The sequence below is a fragment of the Oryctolagus cuniculus genome, chromosome 5, assembly GCF_051225735.1.
Source record: "Oryctolagus cuniculus isolate XC-2025 breed Fujian yellow rabbit chromosome 5, ASM5122573v1, whole genome shotgun sequence".
Classification (NCBI taxonomy): Eukaryota; Metazoa; Chordata; class Mammalia; order Lagomorpha; family Leporidae; genus Oryctolagus; species Oryctolagus cuniculus.
Window position 1 is genome coordinate 74,759,462 of NC_142871.1, and position 24,971 is coordinate 74,784,432.

A 24,971-nucleotide genomic window follows, 5' to 3' on the forward strand; every position below is an offset into this window, starting at 1 on the left:
TGAGGTAAAAGGTGGGTTTGTGCATCTTATGCTTTTTGCATCCTGCACCATGTCAATCATAATGCCCCTTTATATTAGATTAAATTATAACTGAAAAACCATTGTTGGATTATGAAAGAAAAAAACCAAACAAGATAAGGGACACATCCATGACTACACATCAGAAAAAGAATTGATAGCTTGGTTGTAGGTATGGCATTACAACTGGGCAAAGTGAACAGATCTCCCACAATTATCTGATGAAGTACTCTCAAGTATTTGATCTGAAGTTAAGGAATTCTTTGATGATGCTGACTAGGTGTCAGGTTTTTCATACAACTGGTAAACATGGTACCAGGCTTCTTGTGGATCAGATACCCGCAGCCTGGCTAGCATAGTGAATCTTGTGTCTTCTGGCTGTCCACATGTTTGTTTTCTCCCCCTCTTCCCTCTCTGGGTATTTAGTGATGGTCACAAAAACATGAATCTCCATACTACTTGCCAAAAATACATAAACATCAAATGGAAATGAATTCTCATCTTTTCCTTTAGACCAGAAGAAAAATATGCAGACTCTTTTGTACCAAACAGTTATTATTTCTGAAGCATCTGAAGACTGTTTGATTTAACAGACTGAAAAGCTTGTAAGAAAGAGGATGTTCTGTAACAGAAATCCTCTTCCCCTCCTGGGGACAACCCAGATCAGATTCTGCCTCCTCGAAAAGGCAGCCACTGCAGCTTGAAGGACTGTTCCATCTTCTGACTGTCACCGCACTAACTCCTTGCATAGTCTGCTTGACCCTTGAGTCCCCAGCTGTGCACAAAGGTGCAGGTGGCACCTTCACTTCTTCAGATCTTTCTGTCTTCACACAGTGGCTACTTGGAAAGGTTTGATTGATGGACAGTGGGAGGCAAGAAAAAAAATAGCAGATCTTTAAAAATTCAACTTTTATTGCTTTTATTTCTTAGTGTGCAATAAAACATAATCCTGCTCCTCTAGAAATATTTAAATATTTTAAGTGTAAATAATTTATTAGGTATTGTAGTATTTCAATAATTAAATAAAAGGATATGCCTAGAATGTTAGCTACACTGGAGATAAATGTGGCAGCACACAAAGAGAGAAAAAGCCATTGCCTAAGAATTTCACAAGTGTATGAGTGTGTTCTTTTTAGGCCATCATTCAATATGAGGTGTACTGCCATCTTATTCTTTTTGTCTAAGAAAAATGATAAGTTTAACTGATTGTGCATATTTATTCAGGCTCATCATTTTATATTTTCTCTGTTTCCTTCACTGTGTCTCCTTCCCTGTCTCCTTCACTTATCCTTTGGGTGTAAGGCACTGGGACCCTCTTTGGCATTAGAGTTGCAGGAAAAGTACATGATTTGAAGCTAACCCATCTGGAAGGCCTCTGCAAGTGTTTAACCTCTCCAAGGCTAGTTCCTTCATCTAAAAATAAAGAGAACGATAATGCATTCCAGATCTGTGATAAGGATTCCAGAATGTATGTAAAGCGCCTTCTACATAACAGGTGCTCAACATACAACAGTGATCGTGATTACTTATTTTCAAATTACTTATTTATTTATATTTGAAAGAGAAAGAGAGAGAGAGAATCAGCTATCGGCTGGCTCACTCCCCAAATGCCCACAACGGTCTAGACTGGGCCAGCGTGAAGCCAGGAGCCTGGAACTCAATCCTGGTATCCCATGTAGGTGACAGGAACCCAAGTACCTGAGCCATAACCTTCTGCCTCCCAGGGTATATATGAGCAGGAAACTGAAATTGGGAGCAGAGCCAGGGCTTGAACCCAGATACTTCAGTATGCAGTGCTGGCACCCCAAGCCAGATCTTATCCACAATGCCAAATGCCTGCCCGTTTATTCCATTTTAAAAATGCTGCCAATAGTGCTTAAACTATAGCTTTGTATATGTAATAAATTTTATCCACTGATTGGGGGACCAGACAAAAAAACACTGAATGTTAATATAGACTTTGTTTTTCTATAGCATCCATCAAAATGATAGTTGCCATGTAAAACCATTCATTTCTTTTGTACTTAAAAGATACTTTACCAGAGATAAGCAGAGAGAATGGACTGAGACATTTAACTGGACCACAAGAAAGTATGTGTTATTATAATGTACTCTAGTTCCCAAGCTCTATATTACTTATAGTAGAAAAGACACACAGAGAAATCTAAGGATGGGGGAGCTGAATTTCTTTATGACCTTATTTGAAAGATAAACTCCTTGGGGAAATACAATTTATTCAGATTATCAAGATCCTGCTGTGCAAATCTACAGTCTGGGAGCACACTATGGAGATCAAAAAATATTTACTTTATTCTGTTGGGTATAAAAGCTTTTAATGAATGCATAATTAAGACAAAAAAGTGTATACAGCTTGAGAAATTCCACTGCTGAGCCAAGCCATTAATATCCAAAGCACCATACCCAGTTGTGATTCCACCTGTCTCCTATTTGAATTTCAACTTAGTTATATACAAGGTATTGTGTTACGACTCAACCTGGTGCTGCAGGAAAGGACTGTGCTCCAGGAGCTGAGAGAGTTACATGAAGGGCGCTGGTGGCGATATATGGTGAGAGACCATCCTTTCGGAATAGTTCAAACAAATCAACAAAAAAAGAAAAGCCAAATCTTTAATAGTCTAGAGAGAAAAGCTTATCATCTATAAAAAGCCATTATGAGTTTTCTTAACACTATCTTTGAGTTACTAGGATAAAATCCAATAGTTACAGGAGAAAAAGATGACCAATTCATCGACAATGCAGGGCAGATTATTCATGATAAAATAAGTCCAGATATTTTTATAATATATATGTAAATAGATACACATACATACACATATAAAGAGATATGGATATATTTGTATATAAACATGTAAATATGTATGGACAATTGCATTTAATTATATTTTTATATGCTAATATAAATAGGCACATTATACAATTTGATTACATAAAAGCAACATATTAGTGGCAATTCAAAAAATACAATGGAAAAAATTCCAGCATGCTCTAATTCTTGGTGTTTTGGAAAGCCTATTTAAATATATTTGTGCTGTATAACAGAGGAATGCTACAATTAGGTTACTGGTACATTTTCATAATCAATTGTATGCATAATATCCAAGGCTCATGAATAATTTTAAATTGTTCCTTGGGAAAGTCTCTATAAGGTGGAAATCTCATAGGGAGGAAGCACAGAGACGCGGCTGTTGCCAAGAACTAATAATTCTGGCCCCAATCACCAAGTATCACAAAAACGATGTTTCAAAATTTACCAAGGCCAACTGAACACATTAGCAAAAGTGGAGCAGCCCATTATATTGGCTCTGGTTTCTAGAGCGCCTGCTGTTGTAAGATACTTTGCATACACCATCTCACTGAATCTTTCAATGGCCCTGAGAACCATCTCTTGTATACAGAGATATAGATCATATCTGTATTTCACAGATGAGGTGTATGGAGCAAAGAGGCTAAGTAATTGCCCAAAGTCACACAACTTTGGGACATGGACTCCTATCATGGGCAGATAAATAAATCCACACAAAGAATGAGGTGCGATCAACTTCCCAGGACTGCCCATAATTAGGGAAGAGGAAGGAAATCCAGCTGCTGCTGGGGGTACCGATCAGACAATTCTGGAAGAGGAGAAAGTATGTGAGGCAAGTACTTGAACATTAAATAGCAACTCAGAAGATGACAAAGTAAGGGAAAAATAATCATGGAGAAGGAGGCTTCATATGAAGAAGTTAGGTACAGGGAAACGCGTGCAGTTCTCAGTGACTATGACATAGCATGTGGATAGTAAATTGTTAACAAGAACAGGCTAAACAGAAAAGAAGTTTCATAATAAAAACATGTGTTGTGTGCCAAATTAAGAGGAATGAGCCTTATCCTGAAGGCTATGGTGAACCGACTGCTGAATATTGAATGATTACACAAGAATGTGACACGATCAGGTTGTTATTTTTTTCTAATCAATTAAATAGAATTTTTCATAGATTAAAAAACTTTCAAAATCAATCAAACAGAATTTTGGAGGCAGCACTACTGGGCAGGGCAAGAGTGAAGACAGGTTCATCAGTTGGCAGGAAGCTTCTTTAGTACAGGTAAGAAGTAACAAAGGATCTGAATTAAGACAGTGATAATGAAAATAGAATGAGAAGCATTTACAGAGCGGTGGGACAGAGTTGAAAGCTCTTGGTGACAGGTTAGGTGGGACACAAGGAGATGGAGTATTCTAGGAGATTCTGAGTTGAGTTCACACTAAGGTCACGTGCCAGTGGAATATCTAAGAGGAAGTACTGACTAGGCAGTTGGATGGAGATGATAAAATAAGGCATTCTTGGGGTGCAGTTAAGAAAAAGATACCTTAGGAAAACATGAAAGAGAAAGGACAGGACTGGAAATTGGTCTGCAACCAGGAAATGGGGAGCTAGCTCGGATTTCAGAGAAATACATTGTTTAGTAGGTCAGAAAAACAATTTAAACTGTACAATATTGATTAGATTCAAACTATAGGCAGGGAGCAGAGTTGAGTTATTGTAGGATGAGTAGAAAGAGAAGGTGGTATGTTTGAGAACTATTTTAAAGGCTAACCCAATAAAACTTAGTAGAATTCATGAAGTCATGAAAGAGTGTAGGATACTAAGGTTTCTGGTTTAGGTGACTAAAAACAATGATGGTCCCTTAACAAAGATGGGCAGGTAAGGAAGGTTTGTGGGATTGGGTGAGAGAAAATTTGAAATGCACATGGGATATCAGATGGGAATACTGGCTGAACACACAGGGCTGGAGCTCAGTAGAGGGAACAGTAGATGTAACCCCCTGCAGAGAGAGAGTGGTGGTGAGCAGAAGAGAAGAGCGCCCGAGCACCTGCACAGAGTCAAGGGATAGCCCCAAGGTACAGTCAAGGAGCCAAGGAACAAGCACTTGGAAAGAAACTGAAAAGAAGCAGGAAGAGAACCAGGAGACAGTCTTGGGAAAGGAAACACCAGCCATCAAAATGCTACAGAGGGGCCACATTAAGACAACAAAAGGCCAGCCGGCGCCGTGGCTCAATAGGCTAATCCTCCACCTTGCGGCGCCGGCACACCAGGTTCTAGTCCCGGTCGGGGCGCCGGATTCTGTCCCGGTTGCCCCTCTTCCAGGCCAGCCCTCTGCTGTGGCCCGGGAAGGCAGTGGAGGATGGCCCAAGTGCTTGGGCCCTGCACCCCATGGGAGACCAGGAGAAGCACCTGGCTCCTGCCTTCGCAGCGCACCGGCCGCGGCGGCCATTGGAGGGTGAACCAATGGCAAAAGGAAGACCTTTCTCTCTGTCTCTCTCTCTCACTGTCCACTCTGCCTGTCAAAACACACACATACACACAAAACAAAACAAAAGGCCCTGCTGCATTTGACAGTTAGAAGACTTTGGTGATCTTTGTTGGAATAGCTGTTGGGGAATGAAGGCAGAAAACTGAGTGTGACAGGGCTGAAGAATGGATAGATAGTAAAGAATGCTGACATCAGTTGGGGGGGGGGGTAGTGAAGGCAAGGAAGGGCTGTGGTGATGACAGAGAAAGAATAAGTTTTTAAGATTTATTTATTTGAAAAGCAGAATGAAAGAGAGAGAGAGAATCTTTCATCTGCTGGTTTACTCCCCAAATGGCTGCAACAGCCAGGGTAGAGCCAGCCAAAAGCCAGGAGACAGGAACTCCATCCAGGTCTCCTATACAGGTGGTAGGGACCCAAGAACTTGGGCCATCACTTGCTGTCTTGCAGGCTGCTTTGGCAGGAAGCTGGATTGGAAGTAGAGCAGCTAGGGCTCAGCACTCATTTGAGATGCTAGCGTCACAGGCAGCATTTAACCTACTGTGCCACAATGCCAGACCCAAGAAAAAGAACTTCTTCCACTTGCTGACCTTATTTATAAACTAGGTGGAAGGTACCAGTGGAAACTGAACCCACAGGAAACACATGAATTATCTGATGGAATAAGGAGCTAAAAGGGCGTTTAGCCTCAGAGAAGAGGGCAAACATTTTCTACAACTAGAAACATCTGCAGGTGGAAGGTGGGTGGGAGAAGGAATATCCTAAAGGAAACATCAATTTTATTTTAGCTTTCCCTAATTTCCTAGATATTTACAATAGAGTTAAGTGAGATTGATATTTGCATTGTTTATTGATTATGAACTCTAGCACTAACAAAACATTACAAACATTTGATTTTGGAGAGGAAAAATCCAGGCTGAAAAGCGATTTTTAAATTGCCTAGCTAACAATAGTTTGCTGTGAATAGAAATTTCCAATTTCAAAAAATACTTCATGATTTCTTTCCTCTTTTTAAAAACTCACAAACTGCTGCTTGCACTGCCTACATCCCAAGGCAGTGGCCTGGGTTGCAGTCCCACCACTGCTTCCCATCCAGCTTCCTGCTAATGTGCACTTGGAGGCAGCAAATGACAGATCAAGTACTTGGGTCTCTGTCACCAACATGGGAGACCTGCATGGAGTTCTTAATTCCCACCTTTGGCTTGGACTAGTCCAGACTGTTAAAGGTATTTGGGGAATGAACCAGAGGACTGACGATGCCTCTCTCTCTCTCTCCCTCTCTCTCCCTCTCTCTCTCTCTCGCTTGCTCTGCCTTTCAAGTAAATAAAAATAAATATATAAACTTAAAAAAGAGATATCAGGCCTATCTTAAAAACAAAACAAAAACCTCACAAAGAAGGTACAGTCAGCCCAAGATTATCCACATAGCAACTAAAATGCTAGATGACTCTGGAGCCAGTCAGCATGCCTCTGGGCTGTCACTGACTGGCATCCTTTGGTGCGCACTGGGGGAATAAAAGCCAACATAATAGCATACGAAAAAATTAATTGGGACCTTAAAATGACTACCAAAGAGCTTATGATGGTTTTCAGAGCCAAATATGAATATTATTTGGCAAATATGATATTCTGCATTATCCAAGCCTTGACAGCAAATACTCTTAATTAAAACAAATAATTAGTGGCTGGCTAAGATTTAATAGGTCTGATATATTCTGCACCCTTTCTAATCATTTTCTCTGATTAAAAACAACAAAAAAGAATAAACAATTTGTAATATACTTTCCAAATGTTTAACTTTCTTCCAACACAGGAGCATTAGCTCTAGTGGACTGTGGAACTGCAGGCAGTGAGTGTATTTGACTATGGGCTTATTAAATATATATGTTAGTGTAATCATTTGTCTTCTGTAACTTAGAAAAAAAGGCTCAGTGTTGGAGAAAAATGAGCATGAGTTATAACTTCTTCTCAGCCTCGCAGATAAATTATTCCATCCAGAACATTCACTATATATTATGTTTTTAGGCAATACCATTAATTTAATAATTAACATAATAGCAATAATACATTGCTTAGAAGAGATGACCTCCGATAAGTCATTGTTGTATTACTTAGCTTAAAAATTGTAATCTATTATAATACTGCAAAATATCTGAGTCCCTCAGTCAAATTCAACCCCTATATAAAGTATTTGCAACTTTTTTTTTTTTTTTACAGGCAGAGTGGACAGTGAGAGAGAATTTCCAACTTTAAAAAAATGCACTCATTGGTTAAAACTAACAGAAGGGTGTTAATGATTTTCCCAGCATAATATAAGATTTCAATAGTTTAAAAGCAGAGAAAAATGACTGAATGGAGGCACCTTTTTTTCCCCTGAACGCCTACTAAGCTCCCAGGATATGCAGCAAGTGTATGTGTGTCTATTTGTGTGTTGAGGGGGGTAAGATATAAAGTCTGTGTAAGGTGCAATCCCTGACCTGCAGATCTATTGCCCTGGAATGCATTTTCCAACCTCATTAAACCAGGCACAGGATGGTGCACAAGCAGCACTCGTACACCTGCAGCCTTGGTGAAAGTATTTCAAGGATCCAGGACTTCCTGAAGCTGAATATTCAAAAACTATTTTTTTAGCAAACAAAAAATTAAAAATATAGTAAAATTGCCAACTATGAAAAAAGGAAGAAAATCACCCAGAATTCTCCCTATCACTGTTGTGAGAGAATAACACTCTTTAAACCTTTGTACCTTCACTGAAGAAATTTTCACTGACCAATTTTCACTGTAGCCCACTGAGTGTGAAAGCAAAGGAGACAGGAGGGGAAATGAGCCTCCCTCAAAGACCAGGAGGGCTGGGGTGGAAAACTAACTGCTCCCTCTCTCCTATTCCCTTGGCTTCGGAAGGATTAGTAGTAAGAATCTGGGCTTTGCTTTGCTTGATGATCCCAACATGCACCCTGTAAACGGAACAGCGCCCTCCATCTGGGGAAATGATCTTTTATGCTTGTAAAAGCAGAAAACAAAACAAAACAGCCCCCTGCCCTCACCCTATTTTCCCTACAGTGATAAAATGCTCTACCTATAGCCCTGGCCTCCCTGTGCTCTCACATCTCCACAGCACGTCTCCTCTTGCAGGTCACGTCTTTCACATAAAAGTGCTAAACTAATGCCGCTTAATGACAAATTAATGTCCATGAATAAAAAATACACCTCTAATAGCATAGAGTAATTTGCCATTACAATATCATCATTGGACATGCCCCTGGTTTAATACGATGTATTTAATTCATAACCTAATGAGTGATATATAAAAAGAGGGAGATGAACCCTGCAATTACATTTATGTGAGTCTGTCACCTTATTTGTAAAACCTTAGAGTCATTTACATTCAAATTAGAACAAATGAGTGATTTCACAAAGTGCAGTGATAAATGACCACAGCAGCCCAAGACAAAACTGTATTTCCTGTGAACACATTAACAGTTTCCTATTATTTGTTAAAAATTACAATGCATATTGCCCAGTGTGGTGTGAATAATGACTTTTTTACTGATTAGGTCAGAAGACTAATATGTAGCAAAATAAATAATTTTTCTTTTCATTTTTTTCCAATTCTTGCTTTAAATTACCTACTGAATTCTGATGGATTCACACTGCCACCTGCTGCCCAGAAATAGGTACTGGAAACATATTCCTATCGTGGGAATTTGAGTATTCACCACTTTGATGATTTTTATTTGAAAAGTCTACATGGTGATTCTTTTTTATTAATACATTTATGTTGCATATCATCGTAAAGGATGTGATACTTTGTGGACATAAAGAACCCTTGTTAATTTAACAATAAGAAGTGGGATTTGGAACAGGTGGTACAAAATGTTTCCTTTTTTGAAAGCTAGCCACAATAAAAGACACCTTCAGCAAATCACATGTGGCTCCTAAAGCATCATTTCCAGGGGATACAACACAAAGTGCAGAAGCCAGTATCAGCGATCCTTAATCTTCGATCCTTAATCTTATGGCCTCTTAGGGACATCAACAGAGGAGAAAGGTGCGTGCATGTATGAGATTTCCCTGCTCCTGCCTCCTGGTGCAATATGATGGGTACTGAAAGGCTCTGCCTGCCTCTGAGGAGCTCCACTACCTTATCTTCTCCTAAGACAAAGATCTGCCTTCGGGTCTGGATCCAGGAGAGCAGGAAAGGCACTGTACCCAAAGATGAGGCCAGAGAGCAACAGGCCAGGCCATGCAGACGAGGCTAAGGATTTCTATAGGTGAAAGAATGCACTTGGATGGTCCTCAAGTGGAACTTTCCAAACCAGACTAACATCCTTGTTCTGAATTTAAATTTCTCCATCCACAAATGAAAAATAATACCCACCTGCCTTAATGAGTTACTTAGCAGAGTGTGCATTAGAGTCCTAGCGAAACACTCAGCACTGTGAGGCCCTCAGTAAACAGCGGTTCACTTCCCTGGGAAAGATAACGATGCTCTGGGGACTCAAGTTTGGCAAGGAGAGAGGCTGGAAACAAGCAGACCCGTTAGGAGGGCGTTATGAACTAACTAGGACACATAGGCAAGAAAAGTGAGCCTAAGGAAAGGCAAAAGATTCGAGACAGAGAAAAGAACAGGTGTGTTATTTGCAAGACAGAATGGCTCTACCTCAGTAAACGAGCAGATAACGGTGGTGCAGAAGGCTGTCCCACCAGAAAGTGGTCTCCTAGGGTTTCCTTTATGAAATTTAAGATAATGAAATGTAAGCATATTCTGAAAATCAAGGTAGTTCAAGCACTTTACTGGGTCCGTTTTAGAACCAGGAATGGCTCTTTAATTAATTGGTGTCTCCTTCTGATGAATGTCTTAAAAGGACAAGGAAGAGCAAAAGAAGCATCCACGTTTTACCTGGATTCCATCTAGGCTGTGGATCTCAAAAAGCATAGGAAAGTCCGACAGGCGACCTAGGACAGCATCTTGTGAAATTCCACTGCAAAGCAGGTCAGACAGGGTGAAAACTCGAGGAGTTTTTGTAAATCCCTTATCTGGAAATGAGGAGCTATTCCAGCCAGCCATTGCCCAGTCCCTCGTCAGTTGGCAGCTCGTTCACTGCCAGCCCTTCCATTTTCTCCCCAAACACGCGTTGGAACCTGTGTGAAGACCTCAAAGCCTAGTGGGCTAATTCAGGAGTCGTTCTCATGCCGAGGGACACAACTCTCCCACTTCTGGTTGGGGTCTCTGCCCTTGGCAGGCTACCAGGGGGGAAAGCAAGACAAGAGATCCACACAGTGGCCTCAAGGTGTCCATTTCTTCTCTTACAGAAAGCGGCAGCTTCACTTGTGTTCAGAGAAGCTTTGGCCAAGGCAATGGCTGAAGGCAAACAAGACTCAGGAAGCCTCCACTAAGGATGTTTTTTGGACATGCTTTTTAAAAATGTTATTTATTTGAGAGGCAGAGACACAGAGGGACAGGCTGATAGACATAGAAAAAGACCTCTCATCTGCTAGTTCACTCCCCAGATGTTGGCAATGTCCCAGGCTGGGCCTGGCCAAATCTGGGAGCTGAGAACAAAATCCAGGTCTCCCAAGTGGGTGGCAGGGATCCGAGTACTTCAGCCAGCACTGCTGCCTCCCAGGGTCTACGTTAGCAGGAAACTGGAATCAGGAGCCAGAGAAGGGCACTGAACCCAGGCTCTCTGATATGGCAAGTGGGCATACCAGTTGGTAGCTTAACCACTGGGTTGAATGTCTGCCCCCAGACATACATTTTAATGATCCTGGGGAACAACAGGGGGTTCTACAGCAAGAATCTACCCTTAATACATCTGGTAGGAAAGCCAAAGATAATGGAAATTTAAGAATGACAAAATGATACAGAACATTTTACTGAGAATGGTTTAAAAAACTTTTAATTGGACAGAGTACTAAATAGGATAGATTAGAATTGATTGATAAGGCACAAATTCTAAGTACATTTTAAGCATTTAAGGTTGTTTTTGTAATTTTAACAAAAATTTTTTATATGCTCAATAAAATGTCCCCAAGTAAAATTAACAATCTCTGGAACAATATTGCCCCCAAATAGCAGATAGGTACAGTTTACAACTGCATCAAGGAGCCAGCATTGTGTCACAGTGGATTAAGACACCCCCTTCAATCCTGGCATCCCATATGAGCACCAGTTGGAGTCCTGGCTGCACGACTACTGATCCAGCTCCCTGCTAATGCACTGGGAAAGCAGGAGAAAATGGCCCAAGTATTTGAGTCCCTACCACCCACATGGGAGATCCGGAGAGAGTTCCCGGTTCCTGGCTTTGGCTTGGCCTAGCCTCAGCTGTTGCAGCCATCTCGGGGAGTGACCCAGCAGATGGAAGAGATCTCTTGATCTCTCTCTCTCTCTAACTCTGCTCTTCAAATAAATAAATAAATCTCTTTTTTTAAAGAAAGATTGTATCAAATTATAAAAGCAGATGAACTATTCTGGTTATTTTAAAATCCTAAGAGAGAAGGGTATATTTTTTTAAGACTAAGGTAATAAACATTTCTGAACATATATGGTTTTGGTTCCCTTTGGTCAAAGTATTCTTCTACAAGTCTGACATTTTGCAAAAATTACAAACAGGAAAAATAAAATCAAACAAGAGAGTGAAGGGAAAACATATTTGTGAAAACATGGTGGGAGTTTCAACCACCATCCAAGAAGCCTAAGTAATAACTGTTCACAAAATTTGTTGATATGTAATTTATACTTCTTCTTCAGCAAAATAATGAGTTAAATCCCAAAGTCCATAAGTCACTTAGTAACTCAATAAATCCAACTAATGTTGTACAAGAAAATACCCATGAATTTCTGACGTACATCTGGAATTCTCATGTATTGACAAATCTAGGTATAAGTACACAAACATACTCACTTGTATGTGTCTATACAACTTACAATACATATCATGATAATTAACACTTTCACCCAACCTTTGTCAATGTGTATCACTGATTATTATCTGCTATGGGAAAAATGCAGGTTATGATGCTCAAAGTTCACACTGCAATATTTGATGTAGAAATGTCAAACAAATGTAATTTCAATTTCACAAGTCAAACACACATTTGAAATCTTGTAACCTTTCTCTGTGATTCCCATTTGCTACTGGCAGAAAGGAATTAAAAACAGCTTTCCCATTCCAACCAACAATATTGTGGGGGAAAGAAAGGAAAATAAGATAAAAATAGCTAAACATTTACTGTTAGACTAAACCTGGTGAGATAAGGATAAAAATTTCATATGCTGTATTTGAATTGCTTGTTGAATGAATAGGGCTGGCATTCCTCACAGTCTCCCTGGGAAGTACTGGTTCCTATTTCCCAGGGTTACTGGAAAGATGAAATAAGATGCTTTATATGAGAAAGAGCTTTGTAGACTACCTAATGGGTAACAGAAACTAATGATGAAAGGCATATTTAGAATCCGAGAAAATGATAATGGAGGAAAATAAAGTAATTGGGCAGGAAAATAAGATTTTTCTGCTCCCTAATAACCATGTCATATACACAAAGATAGAATTAAATTGTGTGGATGTATTTTTTAAATTAATTTTCACTGTTGTTAGAATGCTGTAATAAATGCAAGCGAAAGTCAGACCAGCGGGGAAAACCAGAGGATCCTAAAATAGAAAATTAGTTCTTCTCTCTGTAAAATCAAAGCGTCTCACAGCCACACTGTCTGCATAAATGGCCTCTGCCTTCCAACCAAACCAAGAGTTTCATCCAACAAGAGAAACAGTCTTCAGAATCAGAAAGGTGCAAGCCTCCTAAGCAACAATGGGATGCACTGGGAGCCTCTGACTTTCTTATCTGTAAAACCAAGCAAGGTTGTTGTGAGGGCTGAACGTGAGTCAGCTCTGAACACACAGCAGATGCCTGGTGTTTGGGAGCCTTTCCTGACCAGCCAGCAAATCAAGAGAGGAATGACCAGAATACTGCTGAGGACATTCATAGGATTATTAATTATACATCATGACACATTAACAGTACTGTAACGTTCAACAACTCAACTTCTCTTGCCTGTGTGGTTATTTGTATAACCAGACAACACCGTTTCACACCAGAACCCTTTCCAGTGTCATCCCCCAAGGGCCACATTGGGAACTCTGTGTGACTGTTAAGTTAATTGGCTGCCCAAAGATAGTGGGGACCTGGGATGGGCAAGGGGTGTGAGGGAAATGTCCACTTCTGTAAGAGGACCCAAGAACCGCCATGGAGCTTGTTTCAGAAGTTCTGCCACCACAGGCCACCCCTACCCCTACTCTTTTACTGTTGGGCTCCAGTGGTGGGCTCGGAGCAACTTACTACAGTAGGGGAAAGGAATGTGAAGGGCACAGCAGCAGGGTGCAAGGTCACATACCTGGATGAGATAGTGGGAACACAAATTGAGAAGTTCCAACAGTTGCAGGTGACTTCCAGCTGCCAACACATCCTGGATCACACCTGGTTCCAACAAAATCTGTTGGTTGTTTTAAAATGGAAAGAAAACTATCAGTCACATTAAAACTCAATGTAAATATCCCATACTATATTTAAATTGATGTCTTATATGTTCTGAGTTCAGACTTTTCCTTATTATGGAAGTCAGCTCTTTTCTTTCTCTTCTGATTAATGAAACCTGGGCTTCATTCCAACAACTGAATTCTCCTCTTCCTACACAGCCTGATACCCATTTCTTGTGTGCAAAGCTCTGTGCTTAACCACGTAATTTTTTTGTAGTAGGATACAAATATTTTCAAATATCTTCAAAGAACAATGTCGACTTCTAACACTTCAGTTTGTGATATAATCTTTACGATAAAAAAAATCTTAGTCTTTCAGAATTGTGTGGTTTCAGAAGAGTGTGGTTAATAGTTATTTAGAAGACCAGAGGTGGACATTATTCCATTTTACTTCTAAGGCCTAAAACAGTACACCTCAACCACAGATTTTCATGTTCCTTTTTCTCAATCTCAGATTCTCTGATCTTTTCTATTTAAAATAAAGGATGTACAAGTAACATTTTCAGAATATACAGACTGCACAGGCAAAAGCTCCCAAGTGATATAAATTGGTGATATATATATACTTTGCTTTTATTCTGGCTAAACCCAACTATGTGCCTGCTGCTGCCAGCTCTTCTGCTGCTAAACAGGTCTGTAGAAAGACACACAATCATGCTGGCAACATTCACTTCACACGCATGACTACCAGGTGCAAGGAGGCCTTTCCTGCCACCCCAGTTGTCCATTCTAACTGATTTTCCCCATAAAGTGGCTCCCAACTCTGGTCTCTGGATCTGCAGTAACATCAGCATCAGCAGAGATCTTGTCAAAACTACAAACTTTTAGGTGTCTCCCTGGGACCTGTGAACCACAGACTTGCACAGTGAGGCAAGCAGTGTTTCAACCAAGCCCCACAGGCGCGTCTGACACATAGGCAAGTGAGAGCAACACTGACGTCAGCCATGTGCTCTTCTCCATTTCACAAGTGCCCCTTTCTCCTCAAGCCTCCACCTCCTCTGCTCAGTGTCTTGGGGCTTCTAACTTCAGGTCGAGTATCCCTAATCCAAAAATCCAAAATCTGATATGCCCCCAAATCCAGAACTGTTTTTTTTTTAACACTGACAGGATGACATGAGTGGAAAATTCCTCTTCTGACTTCATATGATAGGTCACAGTTTAACACAGGCACACTCCTAAAATTACCTTTAGTGTATAAGGGGTATGTGAAACAAAAAATGCTCATCTTGGGGGCCAGCACTGTGGCATGGTAGGCTAAGCCTCCACCCTGCAGAGCTAGCATCCTATATGCCTACCTATTCATATCCCAGCTGCTCCTCTTCCAATCCAGCTCTCTGCTATAGCTTGGGAAAGCAATGGGAGATGGCCCAATTCCTTGGGCCCCTGCACCCACGTGGGAGATCAGGCTCTTGACTTTAGAGTGGCCCAGCTCCAGCTATTGAGACCATCTGAGGAGTGAACCAGCAGGTGGAAGACCTTTCTCTCTGTCTCTCCCTCTCTCTGTGACTCTGTCTCTCAGGTAAATAAATAAAAATCTTTTAAAAATGCTCATTTTTAGACTTGGGAGTCTAAAGGGTTCCATCCACAAGATATCTCATTAGGTATATGCAATTATCCAAAACCTAGAAAAAAAAATCTGAAATCAGAAACATTTCTGGTCTCAAGCATTTCAGAGATGGGATGTTCAACCAGTAATTGTTTTCTCTGCCTGGATCTCTCTTCCTCAAGATATCAGCATGGCTCACTCCCTCACAGCCCTCAGACTTCTGCTCAGCTAGCATCTCATCTAAGAAGCCTTCCTGGACCACCACTGTAAAATAGTACTCTACTCCCCAACACCCATCATTTCTATCTTCTGACATTGCTCTATTTTTTTCTTAGTACATACCACTGCTTGCCACATTACATATTTATATAGTAAATTTATTTAGTATTTATATAGTAAATTATTTTATTTTTCTCCACTCACAAGGATATAAGCTTCAGGAAAGCAGGGACTTGGTCTATTGTATTCCCAGCATATACCTGTTGTTCAACATTGATGATTTTATTTTATTAATATATTCTTGGACAGTTGCTTCGTGCATTGGTTGAAATGTCATTTAGGATGCTCTCATCCCATATCTAAGTTGTGTGGGTTTGAATCCTGGCTCTGCTTCTGATTCCAGCTTCCTGCTAATGCCCATGGGAGGCAGCAGGTGGTGGCTCAAGTATCTGAGTTCCTATCTTCCATTTGGGAGTCCTGAATTGAGTTCCTAGCTCCTGACTTCAATCTAGCTGTTCAGGGCATTTGGGGAGTGAACCAGTGGATGAAAGATCTCTGTCTGTCTCTGTTTCTCTGCCTTTCAAATAAATGAAACATAATAAACAAATATTAATGATCAAGTGATCTCTACATACATTTTTAATTCAGAATTAATTGTTCATCAATTTCAAGAATCAATATAACATAAAAATAAAGAGGAAAAGGGACTACACATTCTGTATCTGAACAGCAAAGAAGTGAAAAAGTTGAGCCCATGTGGCAAAAAATATCTTCATTCAGCTTACTCTGAAAATTCTTAACAGCCCGTTCCCACCCGGTCAGAAGGAGAAACCTGAATTTCTCTAACTTCTCCAAGAGGGAGACTTTGAGTGACATTCAGGAAATGAGCACAGCTCCCATCAGAGGAGCAATGATGTTGCATGGCCTTGTAGAGGCATCATGGCCTTGTAGAGGCATCATGGCCTAAGGCAGAGAATGGGGAATAGAAGGATTAGAAAAGTTAGTCTTAGCCTTGAAATCCTGTCAGTTGCACTCAGTTCACACAACTGGCATTGTCAATAACCTCCCAGGTTCAGTAATGCCAAACACACAGGCAGATCTCACAGGGAGACAAGATGAGTATTCCATAGCACGTGTCACAGGCCCAACAGCCTCACTTCAAGCCGCACACGAGGACCCATACTGGAATTGATTTTGCTTGTTTTTTTATTGTTTGTTCTGCAGGTTTGTTTCTTCCTCTTGTGATAACATAAGTTTTCTAAAATATATTTTATTACACAAAATCTCTAGCTGCTTTTAAAGATTTGGAGAAAGAAACCTTACCAGGCAGCTGGTTCTTACTTACAGAAACACAGCCAGTGTCTGAAAACCACACTTGCAGTACAGTTTTTCACACTGAGCTTTGTTGCTCTGGCGACTGGCTGCTCTCACATATTTTCCCAGAAAATTTGTGTTTGGGCAGCAATAAGAGCAAAAGTTCAATCTTTTCAAAATTTACATACCCTATGGTGAATTTATCCATCACTTGCCTTGAAAAACTGGCCAAAATATTTCTGTGGAAGAAAGGGCTCTCAAACACCCACATTTATGACAACTAAATTCAAGTGCTGAATCCAACCATCTGTTGGTTACATTTAGGCCTTCCAGAAACTTATGCCTATCAACATACAGTGTGGCATTCAACAAGGGTGGACAGGAGGAAAGGTCACTCAATGAACCCCAGCAGGAAGCCAGGACTAGTCCCTGCTAGACAAGAGAACAGCTGATGTGAACTGTTAGACAGACCCAGTCTGGAGGAGCTTATCTCAGACAGGGGCATAACTCATGGACAAGACAAAGAAATAAAGGAAACCTAGAATGCATAAATCCAGCCGGTGCCGCGGCTCACTAGGCTAATCCTCCGCCTGCGGCGCTGGCATACCGGGTTCTAATCCCGGTTGAGGTGCCAGATTCTGTTCCGGTCGCTCCTCTTCCTGTCCAGCTCTCTGCTGTGGCCTGGGAGTGCAGTGGAGGATGGCCCAAGTGCTTGGGCCCTGCACCCACATGGGAGACCAGGAAGAAGCACCTGGCTCCTGGCTTCGGATCAGCACGGTGTGCCGGCCCAACAGAAAAAGAAGACCTTTCTCTCTGTCTCTCTCTCTCACTGTCCACTCTGCCTGTCAAAAAAAAAAAAAAAAAAAATAGAATGCATAAATCCCAGCGGTCCAGAATCCATCATCAAAGGTGAAACCTGTGAAGAACTCAAACAGGGCTGGGCATTGCCTGTGTGTGACACTCATCTGATTGGGTGGAGACAGAACAGGGCCTTTCCAGATTTCCAAACAGGTTTTAGTGCAATCAGGAATGGAACTGGGGCCAGGGCTGGGGGGCGAAGGGGATGGGACATGAGCGTCTCTTATCCACAGGGCCATCTCTATAGAATATTCTCTCCCTGCATCTCCAAACATCTGGCTTCCATGTGATTGAATACAGGAGAGTGAACTTGAAAGACTGGAGCCAGACATTGCTCGGTGGGCACCTCTGTCAGTGTGCAGGCCTCTCCTAGAGGGGCCTTCAAAGGTGGAACTGGGATTGACAGGTAGGAGCAGGGACAGCACACAGAACTCCCTGCCTCCGGGTCCTTTCCTCTTGAGCCCGTCCTCCCACATTAGTTGATATCTATTCTCTCAATTCTGTCTTCTTCTATTTGCCCTCCTACTTTTCCCTCGCCCCTTGATTAGATCCTGGTAGGGACTGTCTTTAATAGCCATGGCAAATCTCAATGTGGCCTTCTCTTCTGCCCATCAGTGAGTTGGCATCTTCAGAAAATTTTGCATCTTCCTTTCTTCAAAGCTTCCTTCCTCACTTGTGCTTTAGGAGACTTTTAAAGCACTTTCTCCTGAGCTAGTGGATAAAGTGAGCTGAGGGTTTTGTGCATGTTAAAACCAGATAACTAAGGTCTTCACTACATGCATGCCTACACACATGCACACATGCACCCACACGCACACCCACACAAACGTGGGCACTTTTGTGAACTCAAGCAGTCATGTAACTGCACATTATATGTGTCTGATGCACTCATAAATATAAACTGACACATTTCCCTTCTTCTTTACACATCTTTTCGTTGGGAGTTTTTGTTTTTCATATAGTATAGCAAAAGAGCAAACTCACAATTTTGAATTTATAGTTCACCAAGCAAATTGAATATAACAGAATACATTTAAGTAGTAAGTAATAAGCTATGTAGTACACATAAAGCTTTTTGACAAAGTCGCTCTTTCAAGGAGCAGTGTTATAGATGAAACATGAAATGTAAAATCTAGAAATTGCTGTCAATGTAGTCTTTGTTTCAAAACCAGTTCTCTAAGGATTCTTTATCCACAAGGTGGCGCAAGTTTAAAACAAAAGGATTTTCTAATTTATGTACTGCACCTGGATAACTGGCACCTTTATTTTTTAAGCAGGGAAAAATAATTTAAGTAGGGATTATAAAACATAAATTCTACTTTATGTGTGTGTGTATCATAGGTAAATGTTAACAAATATTTCTCTCGAAGTTCCTGGTTAGAACTCAAAATTCTACTTAAATCAAATGGTTCAAACATTTTGTCACTGTGTTTAGAAACTTTCACAATGTGGACTCAACTTGCTTTAAAAAAATGTATTTGCAATTCTGCAACCTTCTGGTCCTTTTAATAAAACAAAAAGCCCCCTGTTCACACCTAGGCAATACCACTGTCCCACCTGAATGTCCACCTTTCAGATCTTCATTCACCATGTGTCAAAATCTTACTCATCCTTCAAAAGCCAACACCCAGTCCACACTCCGTACACAGCTTAGCAAAATCTTATCCCACCACAACCCCTGGCTAGAATCTCTTGGAGTGTCAATTGTTAAATCAACAACAGGAGTTACTGTGCTTTTATTCCCCATGTAGGATCTCTGTCCTTAATGTGTGGTACAATATGAATTAACGGTATAACTAATACTCAAACAGTACTTTATACTTTGTGTTTCTGTGTGGGTGCAAACTGTTGAAATCTTTACTTAGTATATACTAAATTGATCTTCTGTATATAAAGATAATTGAAAATGAATTTTGATGTGAATGGGATGGGAGAGGGAGTGGGAGATGGGATGGTTGCAGATGGGAGGGAGGTTATGGGGGGAAAAGCTGCTATAATCCAAAAGCTGTACTTTGGAAATTTATATTTATTAAATAAAAGTTAAAAAAAAAAGAATTAATTTCTTGGGACTCCAAACTGCCACACCTATCTGGTGAACCATGTGCTTGCGGCCACCCTGTCTTCACTTCACATCACAGCTCCTACACTTTCTGGGAGAATAAGCTCCAAAAACATCATGCAATAGGGGCAGGTATTGTGGCAGAATTAAGGTGCTGCTTGAAACAGCAGCATCCTATAATGGAGGACTCATTTGAGTCCCAGCTACACTGCTTCCAATCCAGCTCCCTGCTAATGTATCCTGGGGGGCCTGAGGTAACAGCCCAAGTGCTTGGGCCCCTGCCACCAATGTGGGAGACCGGGATGGAGTTCCTGGACCCTGGCTTTGGTCTGGCCAAGCCCAGGTCACTGTGGCCATTTGTAGGGATTGAAATTAAGGGACTGGCAATTTCTTTATGCTGGTCTCGCCAGGAAAGCTGAAAGAAGTTAATTTGCAAAAGAAAAAAGAAGAATGCGAAAAAGGAAGCGACTCCAAGAAAGTGAAAGTGCAGAAAGTGCAGTCTGTCGGGCACCAGAATAAAAGCTACGGGGGGCCCTGAGGCTCAAAGACCAAGAACTGAGAGATTTGAGGCAGCAAGCGGCCAGGGCCTTCATACACGAATCTTTATATGGCCCAGGAACCAACAGAACTAGTGTAAACAAGTTCCTGTCTCTCGACAACAAGCGCTTACCAGTGAAGAAGGCTGCAGCCCAGTTTTTGAACAGTGCTTGGGGAACCCAGAAAAAACAGAATGCCAAGAGATATAAAAGACGATGGATGATCAGAAAGATGAAAACTCCTAAGAAGTAAATTGAAGCCAAATGAAGAATCTGTGCTTCGTTATGTACAGAATTTAAAAGTTAATTAAGGAATTACCTTCTGAAAAATAATCATTCATAAATCTATTTGTAAAGGAAATACTTGACCACATTTTATCCTGCTAGACTACAGGGCTGCCTTGTCTTTTAAAGCGATCACATTTCTTTCTATTTCTGTCCATTTAACTGAATACAAGCAATACCCATACCGCAACATTGCCTCCTTTTCCCCCACCGTGTGGGGGCGTGGCAGGGACAAAAAGCAGTTCTCAGAAATACTTGGGTGCCTGCCGAGCTTCTGTTCCACAGAATACTGCTCTGTAAAACTGTGGAAAGTGCAGATCTGAAGTGGAGATAAGCATCTGGTCTTCCTCAGTTTACTTCTGATAACCAAGGGATCAGGTTAATCTGTTGAACACCTTTTAAGTTCTGGCAAGATGATATACCAATTACAATCATGAAAACGAGAAGTTAAAAAAAAAAAAAGAAAAAAAAAAGAAGTTAAGGGACTGAAGATTTCTTTCTCTTTCTTTCCATCTGCCTCTGTCACTCTGCCTTTCAAATAAATAAAAATAAATCCTTCAAAAAAAGGCTCTTAAAGACTGAAAAACACGCATGTATCACTACTTCTTTAGGACATACAGAAGCATGATTAATTAAATATTTGAGCTAGGTGTTCAAGTAGAGAGATGGGAAAAAAATCAAACGGAATTACTAACTTGTGTGCGAATATTGCTAACACTATCAGAGGCACAGGGTGTCGGTGCAGAACTTGCTAGATAGAAATGCCTCATTTCATTGAAAAAAGCTGCAGAATAATTCTTCATGTGACAAAATTTCAGTAATTTCATATTGCATGAGCAACCTCCCTTTTCTTTTTGGACCCTTCTTCATTAGTATGAATCTGGTATTTCAAAGCTTTGAGATGAACAGTTCTGTCAGCTAGTCATTTCCAACATAGCTTTCTTCATTATGTTTAAATTAATAAAATATATTATTTAACAATATGTAAAGATAAATTATTTATTTTAAATGTGGCTAATTATTTTAAAAGCAGAACACATTTTTGATAATTTCTAACTCTAAGAAAAAGAAGAGGTCCCAGCAATTAAAATATAATAAAACATGAAGGTCAGTGCAGGTTAAAAGAAAAGTCAAATTAATTATTAAGGTTTACTTTTATAACCAGTGCTCTTTCAAGTGTAATGAAGATAGCAGGTTTCATGCCACAGAGCTGTTAATGAAGCTGGATTTCTCCATGGTGGAGTTCATTTCTTAAAGTGCTAGCAAGAATAAAGAGGAAATATTACTTTAAAATACTAACGTTCAAAGACAGAAGTTCTCTGAAAAAAAGAATAGGGCTGATACCAGTGTTCACACACAGTATAATTAATGCTAAGATGGCAGTGGGCATAGAGTGTTGTAAGAGCGCTAGGCTGGCAGCATCTAATTTCATTGAAGAAAGCTATGAAATTCTCAACTAATATCCAATTCCATGTAGAATTCCTTGCATTTGATTCATAAGAAATGGAGGTAAACGTATGGCTCTAGAGTTCACTGGGGAGACTTTGGAAAATCATAGATCCTTTTTTTTTTTTTTTTTTTTTTTTTTTTTGACAGGCAGCGTGGACAGTGAGAGAGAGAGAGACAGAGAGAAAGGTCTTCCTTTTGCCATTGGTTCACCCTCCAATGGCCGCCGCGACCAGTGCGCTGTGGCCGGCGCACCGCGCTGATCCAATGGCAGGAGCCAGGTCCTTCTCCTGATCTCCCATGGGGTGCAGGGCCCAAGCACTTGGGCCATCCTCCACTGCACTCCCTGGCCACAGCAGAGAGCTGGCCTGGAAGAGGGGCAACCGGGACAGAATCCAGCGCCCCGACCGGGACTAGAACCTGGTGTGCCGGCACCGCAAGGTGGAGGATTAGCCCAGTGAGCCACGGCGCCGGCCGATCCATTTGTTTTTAACATCATCTTAAAGAAAAAAAAAACTGGAGAAGACTTCTACCTACTGTCATAGGGTTTGAGTGAGGATAAAATGAGATAACACAGATGAAATGCTTAGAAAAATGCCCAGAATGTTTTTTAGGCTCAAAAAATGTACTACTGTTTGTTACTATTGTTAATTCCCTGAAAAATAACCTACTTCATCAATAAGGACACACTTCTACTTCTAATATTGACACATTGCTTACTATGTACCAGATGCCAAGTGAGACATTTCATTTATGTTACCTGTCTTTCTTGTACTTCCTTCTCCTCACCCTTGCAAGTAAATATTACCCCAATGGCAGCTGAAAAAGCTGAAGACAAGGACATTTACCCATTCTATCAGCAGATCTTTTCTTAATGCTTACAGTTATTCCAGGCACCTTTCCAGAAACTGCAGAGATGCCCATAAATAAGACAAACAAGTTTTCTTGGTGCCATAATGTGGGGAGCAATCCGGACTGGACTAAGTTACTGAAATTAAGACTTATTCTATGCATCTGCTCTCCCACAATATGGCGCTGGGAGAGAAGTAAACAGCTTCCGCACAGCTGCCTCCAGTTCAGCTAATAAACTGTAGGACTTGCTCCTGATTGGAGAGCAGCGTACTCGGCGTGTGGGCAGCCGAGTTAGGATTGGCGGAGGAGGACTATAAAGGAGGAGAGAGACGGCATGCACCAGAAACATCTATGGGGAACATCTAAGGGAACCCGTGCAGCCCCCGAGAAAGCCGGCCGGCGGTGTGCCGCTCCCCTGCGGAAGTGGGGAATGTGGCCAGGGGGAACTGCCCTTCCACGGAGGTGGAAGGGATAGTAGCCAACCCGGGAAGAACCAGCAGCAAACCCGGAGAGGGCCGAGCAGACGAAAGAACAGCGCAGGGTCCTGTGTCGTTCCTCCACGAAGAGGGGGAGCGACATAATGGTGCCGTGACTCGGATATGAAGCCTAGGCAGGGCTTAGTGTCGTTCCTCCATGAAGAGGGGGAGCGACATAATGGTGCCGTGACTCGGATAGGAAACCTAACTCGGATTAGGAAACCTAGGACGGATAGCAAACTTAGGAGGGAAGAAGCGGGAAGAAATGGGCTAATATCGGAGAGAGAGACTAGCAAACAGCCTAGGGAAAAGCCGGACGAAAAAGGAGCCGGAAGAAGCTATTGAAAGCCTAGGCATAGATTCGGATACGGACTACGGGGGGAAGCTGGGAGAAATCTCTAAGGTCAAAAGCGAAAGTGAAAGCTAGAACAAACAGACTCGGACGCGGACTGTGGGGAGAGGCCAGGAGAAATGAGGGAGGAATATTGTTGGAGGAAAGCTGGGGGAAATATACCGGGTAGAGAAAAATGTTAGGGAAAATGAAGCCGCGAGTGCAGGCCAAGGCTGAAACGAAAGCCACTTTGGGATTCTCAAGTTAGCCCGGGAATGGGGGGCGAAAAGTTGAAACCAGAAGCTGAAACGTGAGCCTGGTTGGGATCCGTCTGATTAGCCCGGGGAGCAAAGGATGGGAAGCCAAACCGTGGGGCGGAGACGTATGCTGGGTTGAATTCGCCAGGCTAGCCCGGGGAACTTAGATTGAATGCTAGTGGCGGACACGTAAGCTACGCTGTGTGACTCGCGGAGGCTGCCGTGCGCAGAGAGAGCGTGCGGGGCACAAGTAGATAGGGAACGGGGCTGGCGAGGCCGTGGTTCAGACGTGAAAGGGTTAAGTGCGAGACCGCAGAGCGCGCGAAGCCAAGCCGCGCGCAAAGCCGAGCCGCGCAGATGAGGCGCGGGCTGAAGCTGCGCGGAGCCGTGAAGCTGCCGGCAGCGCGAGGCGCCGGGAAGCTGCAGGGATAAGAGAAATAGAAGTTTAGAAATAAAATGAGAGAAATAAGAATGCTGGGAGATAGAAGTAAAATGGGAGAAATAGGAATGCCCGGAGATAGAGAAATAGAGAAATAGAAAGGCCTCCCCTCAACATGGCAACGAGAAAGTTTGGATTCGGTCTGCCTGATTAAGTGAGGCGATGAGCACGATGAGCACCTGCGGGCAGCTAGCAGCTTATGCGCCGCAGGTCACCGAAGACAGGCACGAATTAACATCAGTAAGGCTTCCCCACAATACAACAATGAGAAAGCTTGGATTCGGTCTGCCTAATTAAGGCGGTAAGCGCCAGCAAGCAGCTCGACCAGAGTATGAGCTGCAGGTCACCGAAGATAGGCACGAACCAACACTAATAAGTCTCCCCCACAATACGGCAATGAGAAGGCTTGGATTCGGTTTGCCTGATAGGTTTTGTAAACACCTGCGGGCAGTTCTAGCAGAGTAGAGCATGCGCTGCAGGGCACCGAACACAGG

The 24,971-nt window shown here is 41.8% G+C and overlaps 1 protein-coding gene across 3 annotated transcripts in view; it reads right to left on the reverse strand.

The window, feature by feature from the left end:
• The window catches only part of KLHL32 (kelch like family member 32), a 251,473-nt gene that overhangs the window by 79,317 nt on the left and 147,185 nt on the right, over positions 1-24,971 (reverse strand). For all 3 annotated transcript variants that reach the window (XM_008263237.5, XM_051855442.3, XM_089332871.1), the window contains one exon: positions 13,718-13,816. In XM_008263237.5, coding sequence (XP_008261459.1) covers positions 13,718-13,816 — 99 coding nt within the window. The remainder of the gene's footprint in view (positions 1-13,717; positions 13,817-24,971) is intronic.